The sequence below is a fragment of the Python bivittatus genome, unplaced genomic scaffold (genome assembly GCF_059951505.1).
Source record: "Python bivittatus isolate LINGU-HERP-01145 unplaced genomic scaffold, Pbiv_v1 ctg000020_np1212, whole genome shotgun sequence".
Lineage (NCBI taxonomy): Eukaryota > Metazoa > Chordata > Lepidosauria > Squamata > Pythonidae > Python > Python bivittatus.
In genome coordinates this window covers 93,214,004-93,240,977 of record NW_028277030.1, presented here as the reverse complement: position 1 = coordinate 93,240,977, position 26,974 = coordinate 93,214,004, and the positions used below count along the sequence as shown (strand labels likewise).

The 26,974-nt window shown below is 38.2% G+C and overlaps 1 protein-coding gene across 1 annotated transcript; it reads left to right on the top strand.

The window, feature by feature from the left end:
- Positions 1–12,020: 12,020 nt before the first annotated feature.
- On the top strand, positions 12,021–25,708 carry HNRNPU (heterogeneous nuclear ribonucleoprotein U). Its single transcript, XM_088144183.1, has 14 exons — positions 12,021–12,713; positions 13,358–13,469; positions 13,555–13,628; positions 16,296–16,435; positions 16,998–17,097; positions 18,153–18,265; positions 18,822–19,085; positions 19,288–19,407; positions 19,877–20,005; positions 20,316–20,484; positions 20,929–21,174; positions 21,699–21,907; positions 22,629–22,700; positions 22,824–25,708. Exons 1-14 carry the CDS (start codon positions 12,029–12,031, stop codon positions 22,875–22,877), a joined length of 2,487 nt encoding a protein of 828 aa, XP_088000309.1. The 5' UTR covers positions 12,021–12,028; the 3' UTR covers positions 22,878–25,708.
- Positions 25,709–26,974: the final 1,266 nt, after the last annotated feature.

Here is a 26,974-nt window from a genome sequence, read left to right as displayed (position 1 = left end):
ACGGGCAGCAGCAATATAGGAAGATTCTAGAGGCAGAATATCACTTTAGTGACAGTGGCAAAAGCATTTCATACTGCATGGGAGAAGGTAATAATAAACCAATCCTGCATTTTACCAAGAAAGCTACATGGATAGGCAATATAAAGTGATTGCTGATACAGTGCCAGATGATGGGCCTCTCTGATCATATGGCATTCAACATACTACTGTGGAAGAGCTGAAGACCTTTCAGAGTACTAATGTTGTTTTTGATGTGGCTAGATTAAAGCCTTTGGGGTGTCTAGTTGCTGATGTTGCTATGCAGGAAAAGAATGCAAAGCTGAAAAATAGAATTACAGCAGGAACATGGATTATAAGAAACATGAATGTGAGAAAGCTCAACATAGTGAAGCATAAAATGAAATTATTACACATTGGCATCTTAGGCATCAGCTAATTGAAATGGAGTGGAATTGGACACACTTGATCAGAAGATCATACTGTTGATTACTCAGAACGTGACAAACAAAGGAATGGTGTTGCCTTCATGGTCAGGAAGGATATAGCAAAGACAGAACTTGGGTAGAATGCAGTCAATGTCCAAATAATATCAATTGGATTTCACAGGCAATCCTTTAATATGACAATTATCCAAGTTTATGCTCCTATCACTGATGTAGAAGAAGGGGAGGTTGATGAATTTTATGGTGAAGTTCAATTTGAAATCAACAGAACATGCAAGCAAGATGTGCTGCTTTGTGGGAGACTGGTATGTTGAAGCTGGAAATATTAAGGAGAAAAATGAAGGTAGACTGTATGGCCTAGGAAACTGATGTGTAGCAGGAAAATGACTTACCAATTTCTGCCAATCCAATTATTTGTTTATTGCTAAACAGTCTTCAAACAACTGAAATGATGCCTATATACATGGACATTACCAGATGGAGTACACAGAAATCAAATTGACTATATTATTGTTACAAGAAAGTGGAAGAGCTCAGTTATAACAGCAACTAACATGGCCAGGGGCTGACTGTGGAACAAATCACAGACTGCTCATGCGCAAGTCCCAAGTTAAACTAAAGGGGAAGAAGAAAGCCAACCAGTTTCCGTGATGTGATCTTGAACATATATCTGCGTTTGTCGAGAACATCAGGAATTGTTTTGAATTCCTTAAGCTCATTGAGAACCAGAAGAACTGTGGAAGGAAATCAAAGAAGTTGTTGAGGACAAATGTGAAAAGAGACTGTCAGAGATCAAGAAACAGAAGAAGGCAAACTGGATGTCAGAACAAACGATGGAAATTGCTAAAAAGAGAAGTCAAAACCAAGAAAGACAAAGTTCTAAGGAAGGAATTTAACAAAGAATTTCAGAGCGCTGATACAAGAGATAACAAGCAGTATTACAACAGCATCTGTAAAGATAGTAAAGATAGAAACAGACATGGAAAAACAAGGCAAGTCTTCAAAACTGAACTTGTTGAAAGTTTGAACCTCAAATTGGTACACTAAATGAACAGATAATAACTGATTTCAAAATGATTAAACAAAAATGGAAGGGGTATACTGAAATTCTGTACAGTAGAGATGTCAGTATCCAAGATATCTTAGAAGATATTTGCTAGTTTTAAGCATCTCTAGTACTGGAAAATGAAGTTAGATCAGGACTCCAATCATTACCAAGTCAGGGTTGATGGAATAGCCACAGAAATTCGGCAAGCAACAGAAGAATCTGTAAAGGTTCTAACCAAACTATGCCAGCAAATCTGGAGAATAACACAGTGGCCAGATGTAATGGTATATAGGAATGACTTTGGGAGGCAGCCTAAGCAACAGTCTGATAAGAGGCAGCTCAGTCTGCAGGTGGGGGAAAAGCATGGGAAGTGTTTCAGAAGGGACCCTCCCTAGTTTTCTGGAGATTAAAGAGAGGAGGGGTGAAATAATTTCAGTCTTGCAAGATTTTGTTAATGTAACCTTACAATAAAGTAGGATTAGTTCATCTGGGTGTGCTTCTTGTCTGGACTACCTTGCAAGGCTAACACCAACAGATTGGAAGAGGTTAGTCTACATACCACTATCAAGGAAAGGAGACTTAATAGATTGTGCAAACCATTATACAACATATCCTTAATTTCAGATGCTAGCAAAATAATGCTTAGAATCATCCAACAAAGATTAGAGCTGTATATGCAAAGCAAGATGCCAGATGTTCAAGCTGTGTTTAGGAAAGGCCAAGGAACACAAGTTATTATTGCTGATGCATGTAGATAATTGAGAAATCTAAATAATACAACCCCAAAAGTCAATATGTGCTTCACTGATTATAGAAAGGCCTTCTAATATTGATCATGTCAAGTTGTGGAATGTGCTTAGAAAAATGGGAATCTCAAAACAGCTCATTGTCTTCATGTTCCTTTAATTGATTTTCTCTTCTGCCTGCCTGCATTCATCTTGTGGCACACTCACTCTCTTACCATTTTCTAAATCAACCAATAGTTAATGGTCTGTTCTACAATCTGCATCTGGAAATCTCCTGGTTGACTGGATTGGGCTTCTCCATTTCCCTTAACAAAAAAGTATATTTGATTCTAATATTCTCCTTTGAATGATGTCCAGGTTTGGAGTCTGCATTTATCTTGATTGAAACAGGCACTGGCAATAAACAAATATTTTCCCTAAACTCTATTAATCTGTCTGCTGCATTATTTACCCAGTCCTATTCTTCTGTGATTCCAGGTTCATCCATTTCTCCAATTTCTGAACTCCATTCACTTATTAGTAATACTACATTCTTTTCAGATATTACATCTATCATTTTTTGTGTTTAGTGGCTTTCTCCACTGTATCAATAGTAGATGAATAAACTTGAATAATTCACTAATTATTATATGATTCTATCTTTTATTGGAATATTCCTAAGCACATACCTTGTAATACCTTTTTTGAATATCACTGCCACTTCATTCCTTCATATGTACTCATGCCCTGAATAGCATATAATAAGAGCAACCCATTGCAGTCCATCTAAGTTTACTTATTACTAAGACATACAATTTTGCATGCTTCATTTCTGCTTTAACAATTTACCATTTTTCATTATTCCTGCCTCTCATATTCCATGTTCCAATTGTGTATGTCCTTGTAAAACAAGGAATGCTTCTTCACCCTACTTCCTTGCAGCTTTAATCTGCCCATATTGCTACATTCATATCCAGTAAGCTAGCCATCCAATTAGGAGTGGAGGTGGTCTTATCAACTAATGTTACAGCTGTGTCTGTGTTGGTAATCTTTTTGGAGGATCTGGTCTGTCGTTACTGATTATTTTCATCATGGACCCCAGTCATTTATTTATGTTTATTATTATTTTTTTAGATGTACATTTTCATATTAGGGATTTAAACTGGCTGACAGAAAAATACCACATAGAGAATTTTCTTCCAGTAATTACTCTGATTAGTGGGGAGAGATGGATTGTCTTACTTTCATTGAGAAAAATAGAAGAAACAATTAAAAGTAGAGTTTGGTTGCCTCTGAAGATCAGCTGTTGCTTGGGAGGAACTATATTTCTTGGTAAATCTGACCCTATCTGTAACACCTAAATATACCTTATCTTTCTTGCCCCTTTTGGTTACCTCTTTCCACTTAGTTTTGTTCCTTCCCTTTGTTTTTCCTTCCCTCTTGTGTATAGCTACCCCTTCTTCTAACCCAATCTCCATATTCTCTTTTTCCCTCATTGTTGCTGCTTCTCCTGGAAGAAGGGAGGGAAATATGTGTTTGTACTTGTATGTTTTTGTGAGAGTGGTTTGTATGTAAAAGTGGAAATGGGTGGTATATGCAGATGGAGTCAAATCATTTTGTGAATAGAATACTTTGTTTTTCAAAGAACTTTAATTAGTAATTTTAATAATAAATATTATTCATTTTCTGCCCCTGCTCTTCCTTTTTGGTAGGTTTGGTAGTTTCTGGCAAATACACATACTGCACAAATGTATCATATTCACATTTTTATTAGGGAAGGAATCCCCAAGGTTGATTTCATTCCAGTTCTTTTGGCAAGTTGAAGAAGGTGGGCATTACACAGGATTTTTATTTTTCTGCTCTATTCTTCCATCACAACAGCTAATAGTAATGTTTGGCAGTAGAGAGCTTACTTGCAAGTAAGCATATGTTAATTTGCATTTTTATTCTGTATTTTTTTAATGTATGGGTGGATGATCTGGGTGGCTCTAGGGCTATTTGCCTCCTTTTAACTATAAAAGTATTTGTAGCAATGATCAGTTCAGAACTTTGGCAAAAGTGCTATTTTCTACAGCTATACAAACTTGCTTCTAAAGTATCAAGGCACTGCATCCTCTTTTGGTGTGACTGCTTTAAGGGCCTCTTATATAAGTATGTATATACATGCATGGAAGATACTTCCACTGGGCTGACAGTTCTTCAAAAAGTAGATTTTAAAGTGCCTTTCTGAATAATTCACACAGTTCTCATAGTTCCATCCCCTAGTAGTTCACAAGAAAAGAAGGAAGATGAAAAATGAGGAGGCAGAGAGAAAAGTGGGTAACAAACGGGCTATCATTTACATTACTGGTATCAACCCAATCAGAAACAGCATGTGACTTTCAGTAAAAAAGTTTCTTCACCCCTAGTCTAGTCTCTTTTGAAACTGAATGGTTATTGTCATCCCATATTGTATTCATTTCATGAACTAACTCTGCATTGTCTAAACCCTAATATTTGAACACAGAAATAGAATTGGAAGTAACATACAGTTCAGTCTTATGAAAGTTGATTCCAGCATTCCACAGTATACAACTGGATTCCAAGATTTTTAGCTTCAGGAACCAATCTAATTCAGTTGTCTGTCTGAAGGCAAGAAATTGACCACATTCCTTTCCATCTTTCCCTTATACCCATAAGGAATATAATCTTGCTTGTGTTCCAAGTATATGTTAGAGATATGTTCCAAAATGAATTAGGTGAAGCTTGTTTTTGCCTTCTGCAAATAACTAGCAGCTTTATTACAGATCTCTTAAAAGATACAAATACTGTATTTGATATTCACATCTAAGAACAAATTTTAATATTTTGATCTGTTGCAGGAGTGGATCAGCTTCCGGAGGAATTCTCTCTGCTGTTATTTCTTGTCTGCAAAGCTAGAAGAAAAAAATCAGTATTAAGATGGAGTTGCTCTTCAAATGAATAGAATATTTTAGGTTAAGCATCCTCTATATAAATATATTCTTTTCAAGTAGTTTATTCTGGTTTTGAAAAACATCCTTGTTTAATTTGTTACACCAAATATAAAACAGTATGGGACTATGGAATACATGCCTATAACTTGAAAGAACTGCACTGGTAGCATCTGTTCCTCTTAACACATTGTTCTTCTCAGATCCTAAACAAATATCCTTGTAGTATCTATATAGCACTAGATGAAAGGTTAAGTTTTATTGTACTGTATCTTGGTTGTTGCATTTATGAATAAACAGTTTAAGGTAACGCAGATTATGCTGGATGAACTAAAAAAAGATCAAACATGCTTAATAGCACCATCTCACAATTGAAAAAAATCAATTGTGTCCAAAGGAGCTTACTTTCAAGGTACTGCCCATTGAGCTGCTATGTAATTCCATTATGATCAGTGTAATTTGAATGCTTAATATATTTATGCACTTTGATTTCAATGAGAATTTGTATGGCTCATTGTGAGCAATGCCTTTTTTGGTGTAATCCTATCCGTGTTTAATTTTTAGTCTGAAGTCTATGTTCAGTTCTATTTACTCTACAGCAATGGCGTATGTAATATTGTAGAGTTGATAGAGAAGTATGCTTTCTTGAGACTAATAGGAAATATTGCAAGAAACATCTTTAAGACCCAACTGGCTAACAATAAAAAATAACAAAATACTTTTTCTCCTCCTGAACTAGATGATGAAATTTCAATTCTTAGCCATCATTTTTTCAAGGATATAGAAAATCTTGTCCCTTAATTTTTAGTGTCTCTTATCTTCTAGATCTGATATTTTACACCTGATCTTCAAGCTGATGAACTTCAGTCCTTGTAAAAAATGCAATTCTATCCACTGCTATATGAATGGATTTCAGTTTAGTAATAGAATTTTCCTGTCCTGTCCTTTCTTTGCAACTGCTCCTTATCTATTCCAAAATACTGCAATAATAAGGAAAACATGGTAAATAGAAGAATAGAAGTATCAGTGGAAGTGTGGAGGCAGCAGATAGAAAGGATTGAGAGAAAACAGGCCAACAGATGGGAAAGGCAGTGGGGTGGAGGGGATGGTAACAGGAGAGGAAGAGATACAAGGGGCTGTGAATAGATAGTCTTTCAGAAAAATGGAAAGATGGTGAACACAACCAGTGGAAATAGTGACCCAGAAAGGAAAGCTTGGTGAATGTGTAGTCTGAATAGTGTGTCAGAGGCCTCATGTGGCATCAATAGAGAGTCAGAGGCCTCGTGTGGCCCAATAGATTTGTGTTTTTAAAATGGGTATCCCCCTTCACCTGAGAATTACAGTTTAATAAAATGCATAAGTATGGATAATGATACTGGACAGGACTGTGTATAAGAAGTATATAGGTATTTTGGTGGATCACAAACTGAACATGAGCTATCAGTGTGATGAGCTGCCAAAACAATAGCAAACAACAGTCCTAAGCTGCATCAACAGAAATATGTAGTGTCAAGATCAAGAAACGTTTTCTTCTCTATTCTGCACTGGTCGGATCATACCTGGAATATTGCATCCAGTTCTGGGCACTGCATTTTAGGGCAAACAAATTGGAACATGTCCAGAGAAGAGCAACCAAGTTCCTCAGAGGCCTGGAAGGAAAAAATTATGAAGAATGGTTGGAGGCATTGAAAATGTTCAGTATGGAGGAGACATGACAGCTGTCTTCAAGTATCTGGAGGAGTAACATATAAAAGATAGCACAGAATTGTTCATTTGTTCCAGAAGATAGGACAAGAAACAATAGGTTTAAACTACAAGGAAGTAGATTTGGATGGACATCAGGAAAAATTTCCCAACAAGTAAGAGTTGTTTAATAGCAGAGGTGGTGGACTCCTTTAGTGGAGGTACTGAAACAGAGGCTGGTTGCTGTAGTAGTGGATTACTTGACTGGGCAGGAGATTGGACTCGATGATCTCCAAAGTGCTTTTCAGCTCTTATATTCTGGGATTCTATGATTGCCTGCAGGCATTTTGAGAATATATGCAGGTATCAAGAGGATCAAGGGAAAATTAATGATCATATTTCAGAAAACAGGAGATCTTCAGATGGCTAATAATGATGGACCTAAATGAACAAAGGCTTCAGAAAGGAATATGTTGATATATTAGCAGAGAAAGAGGATTCTTTACAGGGGATTCTTCAAGGTTGACTCCATTGATTCTTCAGCAAATATATTTGAAAAGGAATGAATACTGTATCACAGAAACGTTTAGGAAGATAATTTAGTAATTTCATGGTAATTCAGCATGAACAACAAAAAAGAAACCTAGAAAAGTACAGGATGAAAATGCTTGGAGTTTGCAATTCTTAGAACAGTAGGCATCACAGTTATCTTCCACCTATATTCGAAGTCTTGGTACTATCTAAGCCTGGGTACAATCAGTCATATTTTCTGTGGTACAAAATAGTCTGTGCATACCATCCTGTGAAATCATTATGGTGAAGAGCAATGCAATTTTCAGAAAAGTTGGAACAATAATCAATAGAGGGAAACTAGTTTTATTGTGTTAAGATAATGAGAGGACTGTTTGAAATGGAGCAGAGAGAATAGAAAAAGGCTACTGCCCATACAAGTAAAAAAGCCTCTGACTGTTATTGTTGAGATTCTAATGGCTCCTCTGTCAAACTCATTATTAATGCAATATGTGTCCTGAGGATCAATCCAAAATGGCATGATAGTCTAAAAAGTTTTTGTAGATGGGAGACATCCCATAACATAATGCAAATCCTAGATTTAAATTAAATACGAGCCAGTTTGATCTAGTGGTGAAGGCAAGAGGCTAGAAACCAGGAGATTGAGAGTTCTAGTCCCACCTGAGGCACAAAAGCTGGCTGGGTGACTTTGGGCCAGTCACTCTCTCTCAGCCCAACTCACTTCACAGGGTTGTTGTTGTTGTGGGGAAAATAGGAGGAGGAAGGAGTATTAGGTATGTTTGCCGCCTTGAGTTATTTATAAAAATAATAAAGGGGGGATAAAAAAAATCTAAAAAAAAAATTCCTGCTTTGTGGGGGGAAACAAGAATTCCTACAGCAAAAATTGGTAACGCAGAAGAGTATTCAGGCAAAAAGCTCTCTTGCAATTTGTAGAAGGGAGAAAAAGACTATGAAGAACATCATTCCCAGGCATGTGTTACCCAAGCCCAACTCTGCTCTCCTATAAGATTCTTCTAATTCCACATTGATTTATCCATGCACAGTGCAACTGGTAGAGGGAGGAGGAGTTTACCTCTGAAGAGGTGTGCATAAGGAAAGAGACTGAAGTGTAACTGCTTCTTCTGTGTGCTGATCTGGAATAGTAGTAAACCAAAAGTAGCTTGATATCAGCTGATATTATGGCTTCCTTTGAGCACACCCATGGAAAACCAGAGTGAGTCTTGACTGATTACTGAATTATTTATCCATTTGTATGCTGCCTTGATCAACAGAGTAACTCTAGGTGGGTTACTCATTTGGGTTTAAAAACAGCAAAATAAACATCATAAAGCAAGAACCAAGCAGACAATAATATATGTAAAACACATCAGGGAAATCATCTAAAATTAAGCAATATCATAAAACCAAGATATGCTATCAGGAAGCAGATCACCACACTACCCCAGGGCCTGCTAAAAGAGCCATGTTTTTACAGGAGGAATGCTCTTTCACAGGGCAGGTGCAGCTATGGGGAAGTCACATCTCCTGGATCCCACAAGATAACGTTTCACATTGACCAACTCTACCACATTTTACTGGTATTTAAATAGATGTAGTCAACTATCAAAACTTGTCTCTTTCCCTAGCCCCAGAAAAGATTAATATCCATGTTGGATGTTTTCTTATCAACTGGTGATTTTTGGTGAATGAAGAGGCACACAAAGCCAGGGGAATCCACCAATTTCTGTCCTTAACATGCCTCATATATTGTAATTAAGGACAACACTATTTATTAACGTTGTACCTTTGTGGTTTGGAGATGGTGACAGTCTTGGCGGTGAGACAATTCCTGGTGACAGTCTTGGCGGTGAGAATTGAGACAATTCTCAATTCGGTGAGATAATATAAGATTATGTTATATTATGTAACGTAATAAAAAGACCCAGATTCAGGAATTGATATCAGGCTGCTTTTGGTTTACTGCTATTCCAGAACAGCACATAAAACAATCTTCAATCTAAGATTCTAGTTTTTAGCCATTTTGTTTGTTTTAGCCCTAAAACTATAACATATGTCTTATATCCTGCAGTTATTTTCTGTCTTAAGGATCATGCTTAATATTTCCTACATGTTTTATTATAGTCTCTGTCTTATATTCTATTTTATGTAACTCTTGCTGTGTCTGTATTCTTTATTCTAATACTAGTTCTGCCCGTTCTAGCTAGCCCTTTGTCATTTGAGTGTTTGGTCTGGTCTTGATGTCTCATGCTGGATGGAGTGTTGAGTGGAGTGGGCTGTTCCTTTCCCTGTTTCTCTGTCACCTTCCACTCTGAGGCTTTCTGAGGATGATGACTTGTGCTCCAGGCTTTTTAGAACTTTCTGCTTCAGTATGAGAAGCTGCTCTTTTGTTGCTACTGCTCTGGACTTTTACAGTTACCAGTTCCTGGGCCTCCAAATGACTGCTGCTAGCACTCTGGGCCTCTATATGGTGGTGGCTAGTGCCCTGGCCTTATTGTCTAAATGCCAGTGTCTTGACCTGCTCTCAGCTGCCAGTGCTCGGGGCTTTTTGGCAAGGGTTCAGTTCACATTTTCTGAAATTCTCTGTTGCTACCAACATTCCTCACTGTTCAACAGATACACTGTTCTGGAGACTGCCACTTTGTGGTGCATCTTCCTTCAGCATTCTTCTTTCTGCTCATCCAATTGGCTCATCCATCTGATTTTGAAGGCAGGACTCTTAAAGGTAAAAGGGGAAGGAAGGGTGCAGGTATTTCTAAAAGATACCTGTGTATCTTTTCCTCCATAGTACCTGTGACAAGATAGGTATTGCCAATGAGGGCAGCATATTTTATGCTGGTGCACTTTAATTTAGCCATGAGGAAGAGACCTAACTATGGTGAAATTCATATCTCTCTCTCTCTCTCTCTCCCTCTCCCTCTCCCTCTCCCTCTCCCACACACACACACACACACACACACACACACACACACACGAGAGATACTTAGTATAATTAATTTCAGTTGTATTTATTTCCAAGAATTAAAGCAGAATTATTTTAGGAATTAATTTCTGAATTGTTTCTAATTGATACTATATTTTTATGTATCTCCAGATAACTTGTATAAAATGAGAAAGCATGTAAAGATGAGAAATGAGAAAGCAGAAAAAAAAATAGACTTTTTAATACAATTTTGATTTCCATTTATAATATAGTCAGGGAGATAGCTTTTAAGCAACTTTTGATATGGTTTTGATAATGTAATTCTTAATTATTTTCTTGTATATTACCTAGAAGATATAAGATCAGGCAAGATTTCTAAATGAAATCTTTGTATGTATAAATTAACTTTTGTTCTATATATATTGGTTTCTAAACAGGAATGGTGTACTTAAATCTATTGTCTAATTTGTAAGGCAAATAAAAAGCATGTAATTGTCACCTCTCATCTGAACATGCAGTTAGCACATCAGGAATCTGTAATACATGTGAGATGTGTGCTGAAATACTAATATAACACATGGAACAGCTGACAGCTAAGTAATATCCAGTTAAAGAAGAGCATGTTGTTTCCTAGTGAATCATTCTTGTCTATATGCAGACCTTATGCTTGAGGTTGGTTGCCCCGGTTTGACTAATACAGTATATAATTTGTAGGTTTATTCTTTTGACTTATTGTGATTAAAAGCATGTTAAAAACTTGCTTATCTGTAAATAAACCCCAACAAATGTAGATGGCAATTAAACAGGTAAGATTGTGCTGAATAGCTGACAGTAGTAGCTGGAATATGAATCCATAGAGCATTTTTTAAAATAAAAGCTAGATCAAAGGTTAAATAGCAAAGAACTATGTAAAGTAATATACTTTGGTATCCTTGGGCAGGGATAAACAGTCTTTGGACTCTGTGCAGATCTTCAGTGATACCTGTGTAGCCATCTTAACTGCTACTATTCCTTCCATAGTTGAGGGCATTCAACCATCATTGAACTGAAGATCTGAGATAGTGGAAACTCAACAATTTTGAGTAAGATGGGTTGGACAAAGGTGGAATTCAGGCAGCTTTTCCCTTTAGTATATGTGCACCTGTGTAGCTTCTAAGCCACTACAGTACATGGCAAGCAATGCAGTCCTTGGCCCTATCACATTTCCATTTTCTATCTAGATGCTTCTTAATGTAGTCACAAATGATACTTTGCTGTAAAACGTGTAACTTATTTGTGCAAAAAAAAAAAAAAAACTACAACGCCTACATTTCACTTGAAATAATCATAAGCCATCTAACTTAATTTGGTAATGTTTTCTGAGTGAAGGTACACGGCCCAGCGACGAGAGCGTCTACCACTGCATTGGCCCGTAATCTGGAAAGATTCAGGGAACGGGTTTGAATTGATTTTTTTGATGCGCCAAATGTTTACGGTAGTACTGCGCGAGGGAGGAGAGTTAAGGTAGTGTGGCAAGGAGGGGCGAGGATATATGAGGCGCGCGGCGGGGGCGGGGTGAGCGCAGCGTTACGTGCTCGAGACCGTGAGTCGCGCTCACCGTTCCTGCCTCGCGAGCCTCGGTGAAAGGATTTGGCGCCAGGCGGATCTCTTTCTGCAGCTGCCGCAGCCATACGAGTCAGCCGCCTACGCCCAGACCGCATCGAGTCCCTGCCGTCGCCGCTGCCGCCATGAGCTGCTCGCCGGTGAACGTGAAGAAGTTGAAGGTGTCTGAGCTCAAGGAGGAGCTGAAGAAGCGTCGCCTCTCCGACAAGGGCCTCAAGGCCGATCTCATGGAACGGCTCCAAGCCGCGCTTGACCAAGAGGAGGCCGGTGGAGGGGGCTTAGGTAGCGCCGAGCCCGGCAATGGCAACGTCGAGGAGCTGGGAGAAGCCGCTCCGGGCAGCGGAGGTGCCCAGGAGCAGCTGCTGATGGCTCCGGGAGGCGGAGGCCCCGACCAGGCCGCGGCCTGCGACGACGATGAGGAGGCGGAGTTCGGCGCCTGCCACGGAGAGGAGGAGGAGGAGGAAGGCATGGAGCTGGGCGAGGAGAACGGCGAAGGGGTGGCCGCCGGCGAAGAAGAGGCAGCCGATGATCTAGAAGACGACGAGAACGGCGACGACCAAGGCTTTCAGGAGGGGGAAGATGAAGAGGAAGACGTCGCCGGCGCCGCCGGCGCCGGCGCGTCCGCCACTAGCAGCAGCGGGAACGCCAACGGCCATGGCGCCGTGGCGAAAGAATTGCCTGGCAAGGGCGCTGTCGCTCCGGAGGCCTCGGCTTCGACTCCTGCATCCTCGGGCCAGCCCGGCGCCAAGCAGCTTTCGCCTACCCAGCAGCCGCAGCAGCAAAAGCCTGGAGGGCCCGCTCGCCCTGCGGGTGAGTAGTTCGCGGAGCCCGGATGGGCGGAGGCGGTTGGTAGCTTATTCACGGGGTCAGGGCGCGCCGCCATCTTTTTTTCTTTCGGCGGCCGCGGCAACTCGTCCTTCGGGGATTTCCAGGCCTCGCGCGCCGCGTGTCTCGGAGGAGGAGGGGCGCTTGCGCCATTTCGCGAGAGCAATGAGGAAGGGGCGCGGGGGAAGGGCGGCCCGGAGGAGCCGCTGGGGCGCGCTGTGGAACGCACGGGGGAACGTTTGTGCTGTTGTGCGTCACATCCGCTCGTGAGGCGCTGTAGGCTGGAGTTCAAACACGAAGTACAATGGAGGCGGGCGAATCTTTCTCTTCCGATTTAGGCCTCTCGCTGCGGCTTGTGTCTTTGGGTGAGGGTTACGGGGTCTCTTTGGAGCCGCCTTCAAATTTAGTGAGCGGAAATGATGCCTGAAGTGGCGAAATCGCTGCCTAGCCCTGGGAATAAGACGGAAGGCGGTGGATGGGTGTATTGGAGGGTTGTTGCTTAGTCAGCTGCAGGGCCGCAGTAATAAATACTTTAATTCTCGCTTCCAGAGCAGGATTTTTATCCCTTCGCTGCATTTTACTATTTTGTTTCTAATATACTTCCATTTTTTTTCTCTAAAAATTCCAAGGGGAAACTAAAACTGAACAAAAACCTGGTGAGAAAAAAAGGGGAGTGAAAAGACCACGGGAGGACCACGGACGAGGCTATTTTGAGTATATTGAAGAGAACAAATATAGCAGGTAATAAGTGGCATTTAAATTTCTTTAATGAAATATTTAAATGCTTTCTGATAGTTGAATTCAAGTGCCTTTTTTAATTGATCAGGGCCAAATCACCACAGCCACCTGTTGAAGAAGAGGATGAACACTTTGATGACACAGTGGTTTGTCTTGATACTTGTAAGTAAAAAATGTGTGCTGGTCTCTTAAAAGGTACTTCTTGGGTAAGACTTTGAGGAGCTACTTATGCTTATTACCACATCTGAGGTACAATTTCTGTTTTTATTTATGAATTGACTGTTTAATGTATGTTACTGTTGTAATTTATTGAGATAGAGTTTAGAAATGTGCTAATGGTGAAAAGCAAAATGAGAAACTGACACTGACAGCTTATACCGATATAGATGAGTGTATTTTGTATCTAAGCCTATATGTTAAGTAACTTATTTCATTTTTTAAATTCTAGACAACCATTGAATTTGTTCATTAATAGAGTCACCTGATTTTTTTTATAACCTGTACAAATGAGATCTAGATTTAAAAAGGAAAAGGGGCTTTGGAGCACACATTCCACACATTTGCAGCTCCTTAAAGTAATTGCTCTTTACTGGGGGTTGCATGGTATACTGGGGAAAAAAATAATGTAGTTTAAGGAGGTGCTATTAAGTACTATGTGCAGGCTTCTGCAGTTTCTGAATTACCATTTCCCCTTCAACTACAGATCACTGTACAGCTCTAATATATATTTCATCACTCCTACATTTTCTGAAGTGTGAGTTAGTGGGAATTATTCATTGGTATATGGATGCAGAATTGCAGCTGTAATACACAGAAAATTGATAATTCAGAGCTTTAATCGGAAAATCTTACTGGCGTAATTCTGAATATATTTAAGATAAGAGCATTTGGAATAATAACATCAACTGCATATATTTAGGTTACTGTTACAGTGAAATTGTAACTTGAAATATTCACATCTTAATGGATATGATGCAACACAGTAATTGCTGATGTATTTTTAAAGTAACATTTTTCCACAGAAAAATTAGTAGTGGAATTTTACATTGCAGGTATCATTTTCTGTGCTGTAATATGGCATTATTAAATGCTGGAGTGAGGCACATAAACTAGTATTGGTAAAGTACTGCAAACTGATAGAAATCAGTTTAGAAATACATGTCTCTGTCAAGTTTACAGTAAATCAGATTTTTCTTTGCTGCAGGTTGCTTCAGCTCTGTCATGCTATGTTGCCCATAAATGGTTTAACTGATGTGTGATGACATTAAAGCCTGTTTTTAAAAAGAGGTGTACATAATATATGGAGCATGGCTATTGGAGAAAAAAACTGTTCTCCTTTACAAAAAAGCTTTATCACTTGCGTGTTCACTGTAGTTTTGAAAATAAACAGGTCGATTTGGGGATAGTGGGCCACTGTATCTGGGAAGATTTAGTTCTGAGTAAGTATATTTTACAGGGTTCAAGTCCTGATAAAGGGTCAAAATTTTAAGTTTGGCATTAAAGGAAAAATATTCTGAAGACACTAGTATAAAATTATGCTGCTTTGGGTGAAATGCAGTGGTATGTATCTGCCAGGAGAAGTTGCAGTTGTTGAAAAACATTTTCCCCTCTCTTTGTACACACCCATAAATCCAGAGATACTCCACAAATTGAAAATGATCTGGAGCTGATTTTGGGAAACACTGGGAAAGAAAACAGGAAATCCCTTAATATGAGCAGATGCTCACTCTTATGACATTGGATACTATCGTTTCATGTAACATGAACAGTTTGGTGTAAAAATCAAGTTACCAAAAATTCTGAAAGTTGTCTTAGAAATGTAGTTTTAGCTATTGCTTATGACTTGTATCTATAATATGGTACTAGGTTAACAGCATCAATTTAGGAAATTTATGATTAGTTTGGTGGTATTCAAAGCTTTCAAAGGACCCTTGAAAATCACTTAGCATGGCACCTAAGTGTAGGAATGGTGGTCTTGAAAACCATCTTGTGTACTGCTTGGATTTTCTGCTGTATTAGATATTGCAAAATATATTGAGCATACTCCAAAGGAGGGTTGGGCAAACTTCTATCATTTATTTTGTTACTAGTTTTGTGTCCACTAATCTATGTTGGATAGAGGTTAGCGAACCACATAAAAGGCTGTAAGCAAGTTAGTTAAGGGACTATAGCAAATTATGTGCTTACTGCAACCTAATAATTGAAATTGTTTATATAGTTATCTGAGTAACTCTTGATCAGGGGTCCTCACAGAACTCGAAATCTGATTCATGGAGCAATAAAAACACTTGATCAAAGATAATTGATTTGTAAGTAAAGAGCACTAAAGATATGAAATAAATAATTGATGCAAGGGCAACTTGAATTTTGATTTCCTGTTAACTGTTAAAGAGTTGGAAATGCTTGCAAAATAGCTGAAACTCACCCAGTGATCAGCTAATAGGCAGATCATCTACCTACCATCTACATTTGTTTAAAAGCACTGCAGGCACACAAATTTGTAATCTGAGAGAAACAGGTTAACTTACCAAAGTATACAAAAACAAGTATACTTTATAGTTAAACTAAATGTAGAAAATTTTAATTCTGGAGTAAGTATCCTATACATTGATCTTACTGCTTTGCTTTGGAACTTTTACAGAAAGGGCTGAATTCAGTTACAACACATCCATGGTAATTCAGAAATACATGCAAGTTGTTTTTTTTATCACCAAAATAATTTGGACTACACTTTAGTATTTGGTTCTTAAAGGTGCTCTTCATTTTCATGTTAGAATGTACTATAACAGATTTCAACTGTATCCCACCTCCCCCTTTTTTTTGGGACAGATAACTGTGACCTACACTTTAAAATTTCAAGAGATCGTTTTAGTGCTTCCTCATTAACTATGGAAAGTTTTGCCTTTCTCTGGGCTGGAGGAAGAGCTTCTTATGGAGTTTCGAAAGGAAAAGTCTGTTTTGAAATGAAAGTAAGTCAAATTAATAGTGGTGTTAGGTGCTCATTGATACTGGTGAAAGTATTTGAGTTTCTGCTGAAGCACAACTTATAAGGACAAAGAAGATACTTTGTGTAGTATTTGAAGGTACTCCAAATATGTACCAGGCTTAATTGAAAAATAACGTTAATGTTTAAAGAGTATAATGCCCCCTTTGTTTTTTTTTTAAAACTTAACTAGGCAGTAAGAAAAGAATTATTGGCTTTTGGGAAAAATTATATTATTATTAAACTTTTATATGGCATGAGTAATTTGTTAAAAACAATTAAAAATGTAGACTTCTATGTAACCAAAATAACATAATCCATACACAAAAGGGAATGCATCTTTAGGTTCGGGTTTGCAAAAGTAGCAAGAAAGCTTCAGTGGGAAAATCAGTTGTGCTCAATGTGTATGTTATAGCATGATGGCTCATAAGTGGAGAGGAAAGATATGCCTGTCTAGCTGAAATCCTGAAGAGAGGTCCTTGGCGCTGCAATATATTTTTAGCTGTTCTTATTGTCAAAACTAAATGCTATTTTTTTCTATGGGATAGGTAACTGAAAAAATTCCTGTTAAGCATCTGTATACAAAAGACATTGACATACATGAAGTGAGAGTTGGCTGGTCGCTAAATACAAGTGGGATGCTGCTTGGTAAGATTTTTTCCTCGTCACCTTGTGGAGTTAAGTTCCTGCCATTCTGAGATGGGAGAGCACAAAACCTGTTGAGTTACTTTTTGAAAGCTTTGGTTAATTATAGCCTGTTTGGAAATAGTGAAGCTTATATGTGATAGTTTAATAGCAGGCCAGTTAGGTGTCTTTTGTTCCTCTCTCTCCCCCGCTCCCCCCCAAGTTCTTAGCAAAACCATTTCATCCTTAGGTTCTCTCAGTAATGGGAAGATAAAGCAGCTTGTATGTGATCTGCTATATTTTGAATAAATGCCAGGGTATACAAAACATTTGTCTTGAATTGGTTCAAGTGCCTTGGTGTTGCAAACTTGAAACAGTTATTCATGGGTATGATTGAACTTGAAACTGGATGTTTTGTAGTCAGAACAAGTCAAAATGAAATATTTTGTTTTAACCCTTATAAATGCTTTTCATGCTTTTTGAAAATTTATTAAACTTTACCACACCACAATCAAATTACTCTTAGCAGCTTCCAAGATACACAATACAGTAATTAAAATTTTCATTGTAAAAAAGCAACACAAGTGACAAAGTTAAAAAGAAAAAAGCTCACTTTCACTTTTGGGAGTTCTTAGGCAATGGAATGGATAAAGTGCAGATTCTACCTCTGTAGGATAAGACTGGAAGGAATAATTTCTTATATGTCAAGGAAAGGGTTATAAGAAATACGTTTTAGAAACATCACTCATCTTTGTCAAATTTAGCTCTATTCTCACTCATCCACCTACTTGGGCCCATCTAGGGGAATGGGTTTGATGTTTTTGACAGTCTGGGTTACTACTCTGCTTGTAAAGAATAACTATCTAGAGATTGGAGTAGAATCCTATAGAGAACCTCCTTGGATAGAAAACAAATAGTGGGATTTGTTCATTTGATGTAGGCATTAACACCCCCCTTCCCCCCCCCCAAAAAAACTTACTCATTTTCTCTGATATGTAATTTGTCTTGTGCCATTAGTGGTAGGTTTCCATGTTTTCTATAGTTTGAAAGCCTCATCTGCAGTTGTTTGTATTTATCAGGTGAGGAGGAATTTTCTTATGGATACTCCTTAAAAGGGATAAAGACATGCAATTGTGAGATTGAAGATTTTGGTGAGAAATTTGATGAAAATGATGTGATTGGATGTTTTGCTGTAAGTATTACCTTATTTGGTTTGTGAATGTTATGTATTTGCTGCCACTGTGCCTTTTATGTAATTTTAATAACTGAACAACTAACTGAGTAACTTTATTGCAGTAATAAGGCTTCTGGAAAACTTGGGAACGTTCCATTTCCCTTAAGACCATGTTGAATTTTCTCCTGTACCATGTCATTCCAGAGAGTTTCCAGAAATAAATCTTCTGAACTGGAAGTGATTTGAGGTGTTCAAGAGATGATCTAACCCTGAAACAGTATATTTCATCTGGAAGCTCATACCTGTAATACCTTAAACTCCTGACTGGAGAATTTACTTAAGAGCACTGAACCTCCTTGGAACAGGATAGTCAGGGGAGGAGGTTTGGCATTGTCTGAAGTGAAGTGGAACTGAAATGTTTCCCTAGTTTTGTGATAGCTTTGCTTGACTTTCAGACTAAGTCTTAACTGTTAAATTTTAACTAGAAATCTGTTTAGATTTAGCATTTGTTTCTGATATCTAAAACTACTGAGGAACTGCCATTATGTTAATACAGTATTTTTTGTTATGGCAGAATTTTGATGGTGATGAGGTGGAACTCTCTTACTCAAAGAATGGGCAGGACCTTGGAATTGCTTTCAAGATCCCTAAGGAAGTTCTTTCTGAACGGCCCATTTTCCCACATGTCCTCTGCCATAATTGCGCAGTGGAATTCAACTTTGGCCAGAAGGATGAGCCTTATTTCCCCATACCAGAGGGGTATACATTCATCCAAAATGTTAATCTGGAAGATAGAGTTAGAGGACCCAAAGGACCAGAACATAAGAAAGACTGCGAAGTAAGTAATAGTCCACTTTGAATTAATAAAAAATTTCAGTGCTTTCCTTGAAGGAAGTATGGGGTTTTTTTTTTTTATGCTGTCTTAAAATATTATGCCCTATAATTCTGAAGCCTTATAGTTCAAGTCAGTCATTGGGGTAGATAATGAAATATTTTATTTTGAGACCTCACAATTAAAACCATGCCTAAATTCTCATTAGGTGGTAATGATGATTGGTTTGCCTGGAGCTGGGAAGACTACATGGGTCACCAAACATGCAGCAGAGAATCCTGGAAAGTATAACATCCTTGGAACAAATACTATTATGGACAAAATGATGGTAAGATCGTATTACTGTACTAATTTATGCACAATTTGTGTATATAACAGCTGTAGTTTGTTGTGACTCCACTGCCAAATTTATTATACCTTGCAAGTCATTCAGTTGACTAGTCTGTCGGTTGTAGTGTGCCTTCCAGTGAGGAGATTACATTACTAGAAAGGGCAGGGACAGAGTTTCTGGTCTTCAAGTGAGTAGGGAATACACTAAATTGCTCCTTTTTATATTTGGAAATATGGCTGTTAATGTGTTTCAGATTCTTGATTGAAATATAGTTTGGTTAATTTGTAATATTAAAACTATCCTAACTTGAGTTGAGACAGCTCTTTTTGATATTTGTTTGACATTCCAGTAATATCTGGTGTTTCAGATTTTGAAAGGTGTTGCAACTTTATTGAACTTAAAATGTCTGAGAAAACTTTAAAAATTGGTAATGATAATATGTGATACTTAATTTTGTTTTCTATAGGTTGCAGGTTTTAAGCGGCAAATGGCTGACACTGGAAAACTTAACACACTGCTTCAAAGAGCGCCTCAGTGTCTTGGCAAATTTATTGAGATTGCTGCTCGTAAGAAACGGAACTTTATTCTGGATCAGGTATGGGGGCTAGAGTTCATTGTGTTACAAAATGCAATTAAGCTGCAGTTTAAGGGGCATAGAGTCTAAGCTTCAGTGGGAAATTAAAAAGCATTTGAGGCATAAAGTTGAAATTACAGCAACTGTGCTCAAAATACAGTTGAAATCAGGGGGAAAATGGTTACCCTAGAGTCTAGGCCTAACGTACATAACTTCCTTCTACTTGTAAACTTCATTGCATTATACATGTGGAGGTGAAATCTAAGCACACTAATTTAACTTAGCTCTAACAATGACAGCTACGTGTAGTAAGTTACTGCATTTTTTTCAGACAAATGTGTCTGCAGCTGCGCAGAGGAGAAAAATGTGCCTGTTTGCAGGCTTCCAGCGCAAAGCAGTTGTTGTTTGCCCAAAAGATGAAGACTACAAGCAAAGAACACAAAAGAAGGCAGAGGTGGAGGGAAAAGATCTTCCAGAGCATGCAGTGCTCAAAATGAAAGGCATGGAACATAATCTATACTGTGTTCTAGGATGTTGAGTATCTGTTTAAAGGAGTAATGTAAAATTCAAAATTTCTTGCCTTAAACAATTAATGCCTCTTTAAAAAAAACTGGAAGACTTCTGTAACTTTGTTAAGACAACACTATATTGTGTTCCCTCTGCTGCAGCCCTTAACACTATTCAGTCATGATATGCTTCATGCAGATGCACAAAGCTGTCTTGGCATTAAAGTGCCCTAGAAAACGAAGCTGAACATGTTTAGTGGACATGTATTCCCAGTTCAACCTTATAGGGAGAATGTGTCAAGCGTTCAAGAATCTTGCTCTTAGCATCTTGAGTGACCATTACCTGTCTTATATTCCTTTTATATAGGAGGGGAACTTTGGCTTATTCTGATGGTTTCAGAAATAAATACTGAATATTGAGGGCTCTCTGTCTTGTAGGAAATTTTACTCTGCCAGAGGTATCAGAATGTTTTGATGAAATAATCTACGTAGAGTTGCAAAAAGATGAAGCCCAAAAACTTCTGGAGCAATACAAAGAAGAAAGCAAGAAGGCCCTTCCTCCAGAAAAAAAGCAGAATACTGGTTCAAAGAAAAGTAATAAAAAGAGTGGTAAAAACCAGTTTAACAGAGGTGGACAGAGAGGACGTGGTGGATTTAACATGCGTGGCAACTTCAGAGGAGGAGGTAGACAGTAGTGCAATTTGTCCTTCTATGTTCCATATACTGTAGGAAACAGCCTTAAATGCCTGATCTAAAGAAGAGAAGATCTATTAAGGGTTTACGCCTATATCTAATTCTCCAGAGGCTGAGGCTCAGGCACAAGGAAGTATCAGTATTTGTAAAGTAGGATAAAGACAGTGCTATGCAGCTGTTTGAGTATCACTTGTAAAGAGTAGTTTGTCCGATGGTTAATGTGAAAGTGCCCGGTGGTGGCTGAAAAAGTTGGGATTTGTCAGTTCCTTTCCTTACAACAATTCTTAAGCAACTGTATTGGGGGTCCTGCAGATGATTGCCAGTTGAGGTTTGAATTTGAGCTGCAAAGTTTTAATGTTGTATTTTTTCCATAGGGTATGCTGGGTGTTGGGCAGAGGCTGACCAATGAAGGGTAGTGGTTGCTTGTAGTCTTATGTGTGGCTTTCTGGGGTAATACGGTTTTTTAAAAAAACATGCCACAGACATAGTATGAGTAGCATTTTTTTCCCCCACAGTCCCTGGAAATCGTGGTGGCTATAACAGGAGAGGTGGCAATATGCCCCAGCGAGGAGGTGGAGGAGGTGGTGGCAGTGGTGGAGCCATAGGCTATCCATATCCTCGTGGTCCTGTCTTCCCAGTAAGAGGAGGTGGTGGTGGTGGAGGCTATTCAAACAGAGGAAATTATAACAGAGGTGGAATGCCCAACAGAGGGAACTATAATCAGGTAATGTGTTACTAGAGCCAGGAAATACAAAATACGTTGAATCAGTAATAGTTTCTTAACATACTTTACCTGATTCTATGGTCTTTAATCAAGAAATGATATCAATGCTCATAATTCAATTTTGTGTGCAATTGTAATCAACAAGACTCCAAGTGGTTAACATTCTAAAGATATAAATATGTATATACGACAATAGAACAATCAGGCACAACCCACAAACCACATTTAATGTTAATACTAGTACAGAATCAATTGATTTCCTAATCCTTACATTTCTTTTTCAAATAAAAATTATGATGCTAAATGGATCTAATTCTAAAATATTTGTAGGTTGAGATAGTAATTTTAAAAGAAAGTATAGTAATTTCATTACAGTATTTGAATTGAGTTCTGACAGATTCCATGTATATTTTGTGCAGCATTGTATATTATAATCATAGCTATTATCTCTTTAAGTCACTTGAACAGAGCTTTTAGAATTCCCTCTAAATGGTTCATGGCTCTTGCACATGATCAGAAAATAGCTTGCAAACAAATTTTCAAATATACTATGGTGTATAGGGGACATGCTCTTAGTATTAAGTATAGCAGTTTCTTCTAGAATAAGTTTATATCTAAGTGGAGTACAAAACCTATTTTTCTCAACTAAAACAACTTGATTGGATTGACAGTGGTTGGTGTCCAACAGATACTCCAACTGAACCCATTTCTTGTTTTGTAGAATTTCAGAGGGAGGGGAAACAATCGTGGCTACAAAAATCAATCTCAGGGCTACAACCAGTGGCAGCAGGGTGTAAGTATGCTTTTCAGTTTCAAATAATTTTTGTTGCATGTCCCTCATTCTTTTTGCAAGACTCTTAAGTAAGCCATAAACTTAAATTTGACATAACATTGTGTTATCTTTGTTCTTTTACAGCAATTCTGGGGTCAGAAGCCATGGAGTCAGCATTACCACCAAGGATATTATTGAATTCCCAAATAAAATGAACTGATCCATATTTCTTCAAAACCTTCACAAGAAATCGACTGTTTTCTTTAGTAGGCTAACTTTTTAAACATTCCACAAGAGGAAGTGCCTGCAGGTTCCTTTTTTAGAAGCTTTGTGGGTTTTGGTTTTTGGTTTTTTTTTTTTTTGTACATTTTTAATTGCAGTTTTAAAGTGAATCTTAAAAGAACCTCAGCATTGTGCACGATAAGCGAATGTGTCAGTATTTCAGGGTTCTTACATTTTATCTGTAAAATGTGACTTTTTTTTACCACAACAAAAGTAAAATGTTGCTTTGTATCTGGTGTCCTCTTATTAAAGATTTTCTTTTTTCTCCTTCCCCTCCCAATTTCTAAGAAACAGTCGTGAGTCGTCAAAGCAGAAAATTTAGCAACCAGGCTTTTTTGTGCCCCCCAAATAATACAATGTAAATAATGCTCATTACACTCCATCTTCCACTCCATCCTCTCTACACAGTTTTTAGGTATGGAAGAAGGAAGAAAAATCAGAACAGTCTTTTGGCAATAAAGTAAGGGATATTCCTGTTTTTTAATTTGGCAATGGTTTTTGAGGGGGCAAAGCAAACCTTAAAGCTAAATAGTGATGGTGGAGTGCACGTCTAACCTGGTTGCATTTGTCTGTAGAGGCTCAACTTGTGAAGGTACACGCCATCAACTTTTTTCCATTGTTCTGCATTTTGATTCTGAAAAAGCTGGCTCTGCCCATTTCTTATTAAACAAACTTGTTGTAAATCCAGTTGTCTAATGGGATCTATATGAAGTTAGCTGTGTGTCTGTAACCCTTTCCCCACAAATACTGTGTATTTAGTGTGCTTGTAGTAGTATACTCCACCATTTTGTAAACAAATGAAATTGTGATTCACCCATTTTATATCTAATTTTTAATCATGTTAGTTTTCAGATGGGTGTGTCTCCTTAGCCTGCTGATTTACTTCTTTAAAGAAAGTGGGTGGAGAAATTAACTTTAGCCGTTTGTTTGCAATAAAATAAAATCATTTTACTCTTACTCTGGGATTCTCACCACATTGGTCTAAAATCCCTTTAATGAAACAGTTAGCTCAATGTTTAAGCAACCTGATTTCTGAGAAGGCTCAAAATGTATGCTCTCCGCATCCTATGACGGGAGAGAACCCTACACAAATTGTCATTTTAATAGAAAATATGGAAATATGCCTGTTCCTTATTGCAGTTTGAATTCCTGTGTTGCAAGTTGCTACACTAAAGCTGATAATGGCTTCCTTATGTCCACTAACAGTGTGGTAGAGGTCAGATTCCGAGCTCCTAACTTCATTACCAGAATCTTGCAGAATTGTGACTGCAATTTAATACAGGTGAAAGAGTGTAACAGTCAAGAGTAAATGAAAGTGGACAATTTTGTGCATTTTATTGTGAGTTCCATTAAGTTGGCAGTCATGGTTTGCATGTACTATTTTCAGCATTTCTAGTTCTTGGGAAACGTTATCCATAGATTTTAAGTTTTCAACAAAATGCTGATGTCCTTGAAAACAAGTAACAGAAGAATTTATTTTGATTGAGATGGGATTTGTTTCCCAAAATGCACTTGGCCTTAATAAATTGTAGGCACGCCTGAGAACCATTTCTCCCTAATTTATTTGTTGTATTTGGTGCCTTTCCCTTCTATTTCTCTCCCCTTCATATTGGGCTAAGCAAGATTTTTAGATGCTTTGGATGGATTTTTGGGAGCTTAGTGCATGCATTCTGTTCAGACTTAGTAAAGTAAATAATGTAGGAGTAATGCTAACATGAAGATTATTCCTGGATTTGCTTTTCTAGAAAACTGCTCTTTGAAGCATACTGCATTCATGAAGTCCACAATGCAAGAGAGTACGCAGTGTGATACCTGTGGACATGATAATGTCAAAATTGGTTTTCTGCAAAGGAAAACATGTTTTTCTTAAGGAACCTGTTTTGTCCTAAAACAGTTGGCATTGGGGAAGTTGAAAACATCTGGGGGAGTTACTTTGCTTTTTGAAAACTGAGTTTGTGGTGGCAATTTTATGAGTGTACACACTACATAATTTCACAATCCTCATGGCTTCAGCTCAAGGAGGATCTTTGCACAAATCCACTTTGTGCACCAGTTGGTCCTGTTCCTGGATCAAGAGGCTTCACTCACAGCCACTCATGCCTTAGTTGCTTCCTGGTTGGGCTGTTGCAGTGCACTCCTTGTGTGAAAAGTATTAAAAAACCAGCTGGTCTAGAAGGTAGCAATGCAGGCAGTAGAGTGACCATAGCATGGCTGGATAACTCTCCTGCTAAGTGAGTTGCACAGGATTCCAACAGGTTTCCAGATGAAGTGCTGGTTATCACTTTTAAAGCCCTGCACAGCACAGGGCCAAGATACTTGGGCTATCTGTCACCAGCGGTTTCTGCCTGTCCTACCAGATCTGGCAGGATGCGTGTTTCAGGTATTTTCTGTGAAATGTATTGTGGGACTTAGGAGGCATGCTGCCTGTGTTGTGGCGCCTTCCCTGTGGAACCAGGCTCCTGCTGAGTTTCAGGTGGTCCCAATTTTCTTGGCTTCCCAGAAAACTCGAAACCATGCTCCTTCCCTCAGGCTTAGGGCTAAGATGCTAGCAAGGCCCTGTCTGTGTTTTGTTCTGTGCTGTGTCATAGTTTTGGTGAAGATACATTTTTATTTGGCATCTTTTATTTTTAATTTTTATATGTATGCTACCGTTTCATGCTTTGTTAGCTGCATAGAGTTATTTCAGATAGAATGCCATATAAATTTGCAAAATAAATAAATGTAGCCCCTAAAGGTTTCAACTGCATCCCATCCCGCCCCCCCTTTAAAGTGTCTTATAATCCTGTCGACAAACATTAAATTGGTATTTGACGCACAAGCAAGATTACTCTCCTAGATATAATTAAACTTATTCAAAATGATAGATTAAGCCTATTACCAAGCATCTGATGGTAGGCACAGTAGATTCGCTTCCAATTACTGGGTGTTATTGTTTACCAGTATTTAGAACAATCTGTAACAGCCCTGTTAGTCTAAAGGGCAAGGAAAAAAATTCTAACTGGCAACTAATGAGGATGTCATAAAAGCACTAGTTTTTGAGTCTTCAGTCAAAATGTTAGAAAAGTTGGGTTGGGGAAGAAACAAAAATCCAAAAAGGACATGTTTCTGCCATAAGTAGTTTTATCAGATTACAACCAGGAGTTGGGATTAACTAGTTAACTTTTTCTCCCAGCTCCCAAAAGCTAAGTGTGTTTATAACAAAACAGACCCCTCAAAATGTTCTGGAGCATTTTGTACCGAGTTCTAGAGTGATAGAAGAGTTAAAGTATTGCATTGGAGCTGGGAAGTCCCTGGTTCAAGTCCATCCTCAGCCAGAAAGCTTGCTGCATGACTTTGGGCCAGTCACTCAGCTAAACCTACCTCCCTGGCTTGTGGGGAAAAATATTAGAGTGGAATGCAAGCTCTTACATTAATAATTGTGTCTTTTAATTTGGATTGAGTTTTGTTTGATTTTCATTTATTGTTGTAAGCTGCCCGGAGTCATATTTTGAATTGGAGAGACCATATAAATTAAGTAAATAAAATAGGGCAGGATATATTGTAAATCTATTTAATAAAATTTGGAACAAATTCCTTATTGCTTTTTTTTTTTCCTGCTGAGCCACAATAAGTGAGGTGATAGTTTTAAAATTACTGTTACATCCTGTTAAAAAAAATAAATGGGCAAGTTGACCTTTAGTGTTGACAGCTTTAAAAAAATCTCCAAAGAGGAAACAAATTTCAAGTGGGATTTTAGCATTTTCAAAAATATGAAAAGTTCTCATGGCCAGTTTCTCTGCAGATTGGGTGGCAAGTATTCGTCAATATGGACAGCTGTGATACTTGGGAAGTCCAGACAGATTTTGAAATCTGTTGGGTGCAAGCCCTGCAGAAAACTATTGATCTGTGGTGGACTTGAATACTGTACAAAAAATAGCTACTATTACTGTATTTCCAATTGACAGTTTTTACAATTGCCAACAGTCTTTCTCTACAGTCATTAGCAAGAATCAGTTGAGCATAAGTAGCTGTTG